General features: G+C 39.6%; 1 protein-coding gene across 1 annotated transcript in view; it reads left to right on the top strand.

Annotated features, from left to right (window-relative positions):
* Window positions 1-1644: 1644 nt before the first annotated feature.
* The window catches only part of LOC106807112 (E3 ubiquitin-protein ligase UBR2-like), a 32422-nt gene continuing 22967 nt past the window's right edge, over window positions 1645-11099 (top strand). The window contains exons 1-4 of the mRNA XM_014809373.1: window positions 1645-1721; window positions 2408-2538; window positions 2765-2905; window positions 6687-6765. Of these exons, the coding sequence (XP_014664859.1) occupies window positions 1650-1721; window positions 2408-2538; window positions 2765-2905; window positions 6687-6765 (423 nt within the window). The 5' untranslated portion in view covers window positions 1645-1649. The remainder of the gene's footprint in view (window positions 1722-2407; window positions 2539-2764; window positions 2906-6686; window positions 6766-11099) is intronic.

Here is an 11099-nt window from a genome sequence, read left to right as displayed (position 1 = left end):
AGACAGAGAGACAGAGAGACAGAGAGACAGATAGACAGAGCGACAGAGAGACAGAGAGACAGAGAGACAGATAGACAGAGAAACAGAGAGACAGAGAGACAGAAAGACAGAGAGAGAGAGAGAGAGGAGAGATCGAGCTGGATATATGCGCGATCGAGTATACTAAGTAGAGAAAAATAAAAGAAATCCATAGCACGAGAAATAAATACATGAGAAAATACATTGTACAGGATTACGCAAACTGTCAGAGAAACTAAGTGACATTTAAAAAAGAAAATGCAAAATATAAAGACTATAAAGGATCCTGGAGGTGTTGAGGGAGGGAGATAGGAGGACAGGGGAGGGAGGTGGGATGAGAGGGGGAGGGAGGCGGGAGGAAAACAACCCCCTGTACCCCCTCATCTATAATAGCCATGTATCTACAGAGCACGTGACGTATATCATATATATACGTGCTCTGTTATCTATCTGCTGAGTTCAGTAATAGTTCACTATATAGTTATATATATATAGTTATAGTTATAGCAGAGCACTTAAATCAACTTAATCGTTGATTTAAGTGCTTTGGTTATAGTTGACTATATGGTTCAGTGGAAAGGAAAAATTAGTAGCTCTGAGGCTTTTAGTAGCTTGCATCTTGTATCTTGTATCTTTGGGTCCCTCTCTTGTATTTCACAAGGCACTGATTCTCTTGGAATGTGCGGGGAAATCCTGTAGATAAGGAAATTCTGTCTACAAGTTAGCATTAATCATTTTACTTTCTCTAATTGATAATGCCTTTCTAACATATTCTAGTGCTGGTTTTAGTATTTTTGGGTCATCACTTTTCCAATATTCTACTCGTTCCCCTTTATTATACCCTCTATATACCTTACACGAGTATAAATGTTCCAAATTTTCCTCCTTCCTTCCCTTTCCTTTCCTCCTTCTTTTCCTCTTTCCTTTTCCTTCTTTCTCCAAATTTTTTTCCTTTCGTCACGCAAATCACATATATCATTACTGTAGTTATTTTTAAAATAACTTTTTAAGTTAATCATGCACGTCTTACACCTAAACACAAGGCATGCATCATCAAATGACAGTTTTGTCATATATAGAGCTATTTTGTCATAGCTTTCGATATTTATCATTTTCATTTTTGTTTTCTCACCAGACCTCATGTGGTATCTCTCATAATTACTGTTTTAAAAATAGTCTCCTTCATATATTTTTTCCATTCTTTCTTATGTTGCGAACCAATAGTTATAAGTGACATACTTATGTCATACTCCTTCAAGATTTCTAAAGCCTCATTTGCCCAATTACTTCCAATTTCTTTAATTTATTCTAAAAATACTCTTTTCATTAATCTATCATTTTCTAACTTAATAATGTATTGCAATAACATTAACTTTTTATAACTTATTCTATCTTTTATTGGTATTATATTATTATATTATTATATTATATATATTATATTATATATTATTTTATTAGTGCCGCTAGTGGTGTCTTGCTGTGCGCTTGGAGTATCCAATTCTTAAACATTCATTTTGGAAATTTTTTTCTACCATTTTTTTGCCAATATTTACCAATAGCTTGCGCGCATGCGCTAGCGGTCCAAATTCTACGATACACACTCCCTCTATCAATGGGATTAAATTTTCAAGATGGCTGCCGGAGAAGAGAAAATCATGTTTCCTTCTGGTGGTTCTTCGACAATATGTGATCAACAAGTAATAGTAAGGATGATTTTTGACGTTACTGACATATTTGTCACCATACAACATGGCGAACATGATTATAGTATGCGTGATGATTAAATTGGGGGTTTATTCGTATGTCCTTGGAATTTTCTAAAACTAAAACAAAATCAAAATAATTAGGGATTTAGGCCAATGATTCGTATTATTAGGCCCCTACTTAGTAAATTTAGGTATAAACTTTTTGGACTTGCGTTATGTTAATGCATTTGAATATAGCATTTCTGTTGCACTTGTACACTAAATAGGATCATTTAAATCCGTGGTAATTCTTTATCGTAACTAACTAAGTAGGCCTACCATTCGCGCATTCCTGTGTATTTCGTTCAAGACCCAAGTCCTCGGGTAGCAACTGCATTCGTTATCATGTTGGCAGGCCATATTTGCGTTATCGTAGTCTAGGCAAGGTGTTATGCTCTTCCTTCCCAGTTGATTCACTTATATTTATACTGCAAGTGCTTGACGTCATGTTTTTTTATTATACATTTTTGGCCATTTGCCAACGACTACTGACTAGTAATAGTAGTGTCAGTGAACCACATTGAGTCATGTGACATTTTTGGTTGAAAACTGGTATTGACGGGTTGCTTGGAAAACATTTACTCTATATGTCGAGAGAAGCCAACATGCTCATTGTTGGCGTGTTTAACTATTCTTGCAAGCAGAGCTGGCAGAATCATTTCCAACAAGGGACGTTAGCACAAGCTTTGCGGTCACACTGGAAAAAGCAAGTTCCATTAATCTGCAGTCCATTATATTTACCTGGAAATCAGCCATTGGAAGAAGATGAAACTAGGTTAGTCTTTTTTTAAAGTTATATAAAACATTAGAACTAATGTCAGTAATTTATTCTGGGATAAAAATAGGTAAGATCATGTGAATGAATTTGATCTAGTGAATAGACTTCGGAGAAAGAGATCTAATGTCTGTGTTGCAATGATTTTATCATTGGAGATTTGTCACTAGTGTGTAGTTACCAGATTGTTCTTTCTTGCTTTAATATGTATTTAACAACTTTTCAGAAAATCCCTACTATTTCCCCTGGAGTTATTTATTTGTGGTGGCGAGCCTCAGGAAGTGTTCAGCCAGCTCAAAAATCTGGACAACCCTCGACAGTTGTGTGGCAAGGTGTTTAAAGTGGGAGAACCAACATATTCCTGCAGGTAATTAATCCCCCCTTCTCCGATCAAAGATAATATTGTAGTATAGATCTGTAAATTGGCAATATATGAAATTGAAGTGCTGACGTGTAGCGGGGTGTTGTAGTTATGATAGAGGTGTCATGATGATTGTCGTAATGTTTATACACTGTGTTACCTATGTCTACATCTCGATAGATGTTTCAGTCTATAAAAAAACTTGTGTCGCGTAACTACCTGCACTAGTTTTGTTGGACTGTTTGAAAATTCTATTCTCGCAAATCTCAGGATAGCAGGGCCGCATTTGGTGTTGCACATGCACAAACTCATAATAATTTTAATTCTGAAGTAATCGGTAATATGCAGGGATGAGATTCTTCCGCGGATTTGACAGCCCCAGGGGTCGTTTTTGTGAAACGTCTAAATTCGTTGAGAAAATTGGGAGGGGGGTAACAATGTAACAATTTAAATTATATACCCTCAACAGCACCTGACTGTAGACTGTAGAGTGTAGACAGTAGACTGACAGCGAAGTATACAGTGTATCTGTTTTTGCGTACCAGAAAAGAAAATCCTCGTTCACGGGCTGCAGTAGAGGGGCAGACATTTGAGGTAGCTGATCACGTAACGACCATGCCTGGCCTGGGGGCCGGGTTTACATGTTGCTGTTGCGCATGTGTGTTGCATGACTATGCACTGATTGTTTCGCATTCGCATTGTGTTTTTTCATTCAAATCTTCGTCGCAGCAAAGGCAGCTTATGTCTTGAGTAAATTTTCAGCCCCCTGATTTCCTATTCATAGTTCGTTTGTTCCTTTTGACAACTTGAAAAGGTGATTCAAGAGTCTCCTATAATGTGTTCAGAATAGCTTAGAATGCACCAAATTGCACCATTCTTTAAAAAAAATTCTGACCTACGGTCCTCGCATTGCTCACTCCTCTGTGTGTAATTTAAATTTCAGCTGAAAATTTAATTAACCAATCTTATCCCTGAATATGTATGCTGACAGGTGACACTTAATTTAGTCTTCATTTATTTATTTCTCGATTTATGATATATATGATCTGTGAGATGATCCTTTTAAACGCGCAAGTATAGAGAAGTGGTTGGGCCACTATCGAGACCTGTGGGTGAAGAGGCTGGCACGTGCCAGTGTGTACATGCTTATTTGTGCTTTTAAACACTCGTAACGATTTTGCAATATGCAGCTGTTAGTAATGGGATAGTTGTGGGCATGGGAATTGGCAGTCAGTATTTATAATATTCATTTCTATTTGGCTGATGATTAGATAGCGTACCCGAAATGTTTATCACTAGGAGTAGGAGGCTTCTGGAATACTGTGTGTGTATGAATGCAGAGGGGTCGAAACTCCCCCATTGGATTTAAACTAGAATATTGTATCATGTAAAAGTTATTCTGGTCATCTAACATTTGCAGGGGTCCAATGTGCATATTATGCTATGTAAACATCACAGGCAGTGCCATTAAATTTTCATCAGTGGCCTTGGTCTGTTTCTTAGAATCTTTAAATGCTTCCAGGCGTTTTTATGGCTATCATCTTATTTGATATCTTCAGTGGATGAGGCCTGAAGTTATCAAGAGTAGAATAAAATTGTTAAAGATTGACTAAACTTTTTTCATCTGCTATCAGTTATTTTATAGGCATGCCAAATATATTTGGGAAGAAATTGTTGCATTAAATCAAAATTCCATCAATAAAATAAAATCGACTTGTGTTCATATTACCATTCAGTAATTGCTGAATGTGCATACCTTATATATATTTTAAATTTGTGTGGATGAAATTTTAATTCTATAGAACATTTTATATGAGATGAAAGCTGACATGAATGCTGCTGTAGGTGCTATCGACAAAAATATTTTCTACAGAAGCAGGTTTCCACTCCTCCATATTTTGCATTACTTCTTGTAGACTGTAGAGTATTTGATCATTAAGAAGGGTTGATTGAATAATTTCTTTTGCATGCTTACTATTAACATAAGAACATTGAGAGTTTATTGCCAGTTGTTTCCAATCTAGATAGGCCTACATTAGAACAAGAGCACATAATCTGTTTTATTTAGACTGTTTTGTAAACTACAGTGCACAGTTTAAGTGCTCCTGATTGGAAGTTGGGCTTGTCTACTCGGTTGTAATTTAGCAGCCGTGTTGTTTTCCTTGTGGGTATAATAGGTTTGTAGTATTCCCTAACACTATGAAATGGAAATACTCTAGTGTGCCACTGTGGTGGTAATTTCATATGGCCGTGTTGTGGTATGGATGGCAATGAATAGGTTTGGACGGCCACATTTTGACACATGTACAGCTGTGTACAGTTTATATTTGCTAATATCAGTGGCCTAGGCAGGTCACCAACAATGACACTCATGTCTCATCAGTGCTTTATACCCTCTAGGCATAATAATTAATATCCATACTTGCTGTTCTAATTATAAGTGAAGTGATTCGATTTTACATGTGTATATTGTATTTTCAATGTGTATACATGCATTTATCAGTTGAGGTCTTGCATTCTCAGTGTATATAAAGGTACAGAAAAATTTGCATGATAATAATAATAATAATAATAGTAATAATAAAAAGGTGACATTGTGGTAATGGTGCTACCCAGATATTTGGAAATGCATGTTATTTATGGATGAGGTTGTACCAATTGGAGCCAATTATGTGTGTCATGAGTGGCCCCAATTCACAGGTAAACATGATCAGTTCAGATACCTATACAGGGTTCTCCAAGCTTTTAAATGATAGCATGGGGGATTAATGGAATAAAAATACCAAAATGTAGGGGTGAACTTGCTGGTTTGCTGGTTCCAAATCGAGTTCACCTCTCATGAATAAATAAATTTTTTTTTGTCACCATTGACAATGGCAGGAGTGGTCGGTAAGTGTACCAGTCTACTCTACCTCGTGTTAGACTGGGTTACCTGCCCCGTAATAATGCCGTTGGAAATTAATTAACGATTTAATTCACGATTAAGATTTCTTGATGAGCTAGAAAACACTAGGATTTGAAGTATGAAAATGGACATTATTGTGCCAGCTAGCCTACACCAGTTGGTTGGGATTGATTGTCAGTTCAGATGCAAAATATTTAAAGCAAAAGGTTATACACCATAGATTAATTTTGGTATAGGGGATATATGTATATATAGGGGGGGGGGTAATATGGGATAGGGATAAGGTGACTGTTTGTTCTTGTGTGGGACTGCCGTACCCGTAGCATCGGGACCAACGTGTATTAATAAATTGTTTGAACTTCTCGTGTGTACACCAGCATGGCGGCTATGATATTTAGCGTGGCGGATGCATTTTAGGATGGCGGGGCTCGACGATAGCCTGGCGGGCCGCCAGGCTATAAGTGCCCTTGGAGAACCCTGCTATACAATATATACATCATATATAAATACATCAAGCTGTGAAAGCACAGCATGACTGTTTTGGGATTGTCAAACGTAAACACTGCTGTAAATTAATGCATGCAGAGGATTTAAGCGATGTCACAAATTAGCTTCAGCTTTGAGGGAATGTCAGACTGACATGGGTTAAAGCCCTTGGAAGAACCCTGGTGTTTGAAGGTATTTTATGCATATTGGTAATTGGGTTGCATTCAGGGTAAAAAATACACGGCTCTTCAAACTTCCGAAATCGCTCCCGTGAGGCTCAAAATAGCTCCCGTAAAATTTTGGACGAGAGGTATATTTTCCACAGACTTGAAAAAGAGCTCCCGTGAAAAAAAAGTAATTTTTTCCGTGGTTACATTAGTTTGTCTTGTCTTTTAGGGACTGTGGTATGGACCCTACTTGCGTCCTATGCATCGAATGCTTTCAGAAAAGTACCCACAAGACACACAGATACAAGGTGAGTTTCTTTTAATTATTGTATTCCCTACGACGAAGTCGGCGGTAATACTATGGTTTCATGTCTGTCCAGTCGCTGCCGCCGCCGCAGACACTTTCCCTTCCGCTCTATAACTCGGGCCCCCAATTTACCTAGCGCGACCAAACTTGGTCTACTTACATATCTTGGGGAGAAGGTGTGCCGTGTACCAAAACCAGGACACTGCGACTTTTATTTGACTTTGACCTTAATCATATTTCCTTTCCGCTCTATAACTCGGCCACTAATTGACCTAGCACGACCAAACTTGGTATACTTATTACTTACACATCTTGGGGAGAAGGTGTGTCGCGTACCAAAACCAGGTCACTGCGCAGGGTTAGACACTAACCATTTTAGTTCACTAGTCCACAGGACTAGTAAAAGAAAAAATGTACTAGTCCTTCCAAGATTCTACTAGTCCTGCCGAAGGACTCTTACTAGGCGCAAAGCGATGAGCATTGTGATTTGCGGGGAGGTAGGTGGGATTGGCGGGTGGTCGGCACGGATCCATCCATAGCTGCAGCGAAGAGTCCGCGCAATTTTAGTGCGGGACACAGAGGGTAGACATTTGGACGTGAAACAGTGTTCACTTGTTATAAAAACTGTTACCGAGTAATCTGTCGTAACCGAGCTGTGTCACCCGCGAAATCACAGAAAGACTGTCGAAATTCTGACATTCGCGAACCTTGCCCAGTAATGGAAACGGCTGTCAGAATCAGAAACACTACCGGCGCTCTTCGCGCCCCAACGCTGCAACGTTTTGCAACGTTCCAATGGCGAGGCTCGTACGGCAAGTTCGAAAGCAGTGCGCCGCCTGCCCGCCGCCTATAGCCCATAGACTGGCACTCTCTCGCCACTCTCGCGCTTAGCTTAGTACACTCAATGGCTAATCGAGGTGGGAGCGAGTCGTAGTCTTATATAGCCTTTGCACCTCGCACCTTCTTGAAAGAGAGTAGGCCTATACTAGAAACATTAACAATTTCGTAGTAAATATATTTCGTATTTAGTTAGCATTATATTTTATTGAAACGCTTCAGTGCCTGGTGAGTATAGCCTAGGGGTATTCTAACCTAGCAAAGAGCGTTTCTTGTAGTCGTAGTAGTCTAGTAGTACTAGTGGTTCAAGGATAGAGAACATGGCTCCCAATATTTATATGGGCCCCAATGTATGGCATGGGCAATAAAACCAATGTCATTACTTCATCATATAAATATAATATTATATCAATATATAGGTTAGGGTTATGGTTAGGGTTCGTCATTATTAGTAAGTTAATTACTTAGTAGTACTTAGTAGTAATTATTCTAACGATGTACTTCACCAACCGCGTGCCGTGCGTAAAGGTTGCGTTTGCCGTTTTTGCATATATTCCATCGTACCAGCCACTGCAGCAACATCCAAGAGACACTTGGATTACATTCGCACACCTCTACGGCTACGAATACTTGTATTACTACAAGTACATGTTACAATAATTTACTACTAAGTTCTACTACTAGTACTTAGTAGTAGTAGTACTACTAAGTTACCAGCACTATGACAGTACTAGTACTAGTAACTACCAGGACCTACCGTGCCTGCCGTACGGCCTACTGCTCTGCTATATATATACATGCTTGAAGTCTGACGTCATGATGCGAAACATCACAGCAAGGGGTAATAACAGACGCTCAGACATACATCAGTGTAAACACATAAATCAGTCAGGTCTGCCGTGCTCAAAAGACTGGTACGGACGTTAATTCGGGCAAGTCTCTTTCGCTACACTAAAGTTAGTGGGCGTGCCAAACTCTGCCCGCGGGCCAGTCTAAAGAAAATTTCTTGGCAAAATCCCTCGAAGAGAGCCTCGTCACGCCATCTATGGGCCGCGATATCTACAAGAATAAGTTCAGGCGTGGAATTAAATAAAATTCGAAATCGCGCTTTTCTAGAAAATAAAACCTAACGCGCCAACCAAAACAAGTAGCAATAACGGACCATTGGATTTATTCTCGCCCTACGTGCAACAGTCGAAAGCTTCTGCAATCAGCAGAACTCCTCAATTCACCGATTACAGCCCATTTTACATAACCGTAAAAGTGATATTGGCAGAGGCAGCGTATTCGTTCAAAAGGCGCCAACAGGTGGCGCGAAGCGCGCTTCGCGCGGATCCGGGCTGCAGACTGTCTAGGTCAGTGGTAAAAACACACTATAAAAAGAATCTTACTGTATAATACTGTGCTGCACGGAAACAGTACATAATGGCAATGTATGCAAAGTGGAATAAGGGATGGAAGTGCAATGTAGCAAAAGGTAAATATGGCCAAGGTCAATTTCAAGGTCAAATAAAGGTCGCAGTGACCTGGTTTTGGTACGCGACACACCTTCTCCCCAAGATGTGTAAGTAATAAGTATACCAAGTTTGGTCGTGCTAGGTCAATTAGTGGCCGAGTTATAGAGCGGAAAGGAATATGATTTGATTAGGTCAAAGTCAAATAAAAGTCGCAGGTGTCCTGGTTTTAGTACACGGCACACCTTCTCCCCAAGATATGTAAGTAGACCAAGTTTGGTCGCGCTAAGCGGTAAATCGGGGGGCCGAGTATAGAGCGGAAGGGAAAGTGTCTGCGGCGGCGGGCAGCGACTGGGACAGACATGAAACCTAGTATTACGCCGACTTGTCGTAGGGGAATACAATAATTAAAAGAAACTCACCTTGTAGTCGGTGTGTCTTGTGGGTACTTTTCTGAAAGCATTCGATGCATAGGACGCAAGTAGGGTCCATACCACAGTCCCTAAAAGACAAGACAAAACTAATGTAACCACGCGAAAAAATTACTTTTTTTTTCACGGGAGCTCTTTTTTCAAAGTCTGTGAAAATATACCTCTCGTCCAAATTTTTAGCGGGAGCTATTTTGAGCTCACAGGAGCGATTTCGGAAGTTTGAAGAGCCCGTGTATTTTTTCCCTGAATGCAACCCAATTACCAATATGCATAAAATACCTTCAAACACCCAGCGGTTCTTCCAAGGGCTTAACCATGTCAGTCTGACATTCCCTCAAAGCTGAAGCTAAATTGTGACTATCGCTTTAAATCCTCTGCATGCATTAATTTACAGCCAGTGTTACGTTTGACAATTCCCAAAACAGTCATCTCTCCTGTGCTTCACAGTTGATTGTATTATATGTATGCATGTATATTTTGTTTTAGCAGCGTTCTCAAGGGCACTATACGCTGCGGCCCGCCAGGGCTATCGTCGAGCCCCGCCATCCTAAAATCGCATCCGCCACTGCCCAAATATCATAGCCGCCATGCTGGTTGTACACACGCAGAAGCGTTCAAACAATTTATTAATACACGTGGTCCGATGCTACGGGTACGGCAGTCCCCACTACAAGAACAAACAGTCACCTTATCCCTATCCCATATTACCCCCCCCCCCCCCTATATATACATATATCCCCATATACCAAATAATGCTTGGTGATAACCTTTTGCTTTTATAATTCTTGCATTGATCACTGACAGATCAATCCCAACCAACTGTGTAGTGGCATAGCGGCACAATAATGTCCATTTGAACTTCAAATCCTAGGTGTTCTTCTAAGCTGCATCAAGAAATCTTAATCAGCTGAATTTAATCGTTAATTATATTTTCAACGGCATTCATTACGGGGCAGGTAACACCATCTAAACCACGGTAGAGTAGACTAGTACACTTACCGACCACTCTTGCATTGTCAATCGTGAGCAAAAAAAATTTATTACTCCATCGCACCGACTGAAACTCGATTGCGAACAAGCAAACAGCACAAGTTCACGCCTACATTTTGGGTTAATTTTATTCCATTAATCCCCCAGTGCTCATCATTTAAAAGCTTGGAGGAACCTGTATCAGGTATCTGAACTGAATCATGTTTACCTGTGAATTGCGGGCCACTGCTGGACACACATAATTGGCTCCAATTGGTTACACACCTCATCCATAAATTAACATGCAATTTCCAAATATCTGGGTGCACCCATTACCACAATGTCACCTTTTTATTTATTACTATTATTTTCATATTATTATCATGACCAAACAATTTTTCTGTACCTTTAATACAACTGAGAATGCAAGACCTCAACTGATAAATGCATGTATACACATTGAAAAATACAATATTACACATGCTAAAAATCGAATCACTTCATGATAATATAGAACAGCAAGGATGGTATTAATTATTGTATTGCCTAGAGGGTATAAGCACTGATGAGAACATGAAGTGTCAGTTGTTGGTGACCTGCCCTATGGCCACTGATATGGAGCAACTATAAACTGCTACATCTTT

Source organism: Priapulus caudatus, unplaced genomic scaffold (assembly GCF_000485595.1).
Source record: "Priapulus caudatus unplaced genomic scaffold, Priapulus_caudatus-5.0.1 Scaffold196, whole genome shotgun sequence".
In the NCBI taxonomy this organism is placed as follows: domain Eukaryota; kingdom Metazoa; phylum Priapulida; class Priapulimorpha; order Priapulimorphida; family Priapulidae; genus Priapulus; species Priapulus caudatus.
This window is presented reverse-complemented; position numbering and strand designations above follow the sequence as displayed.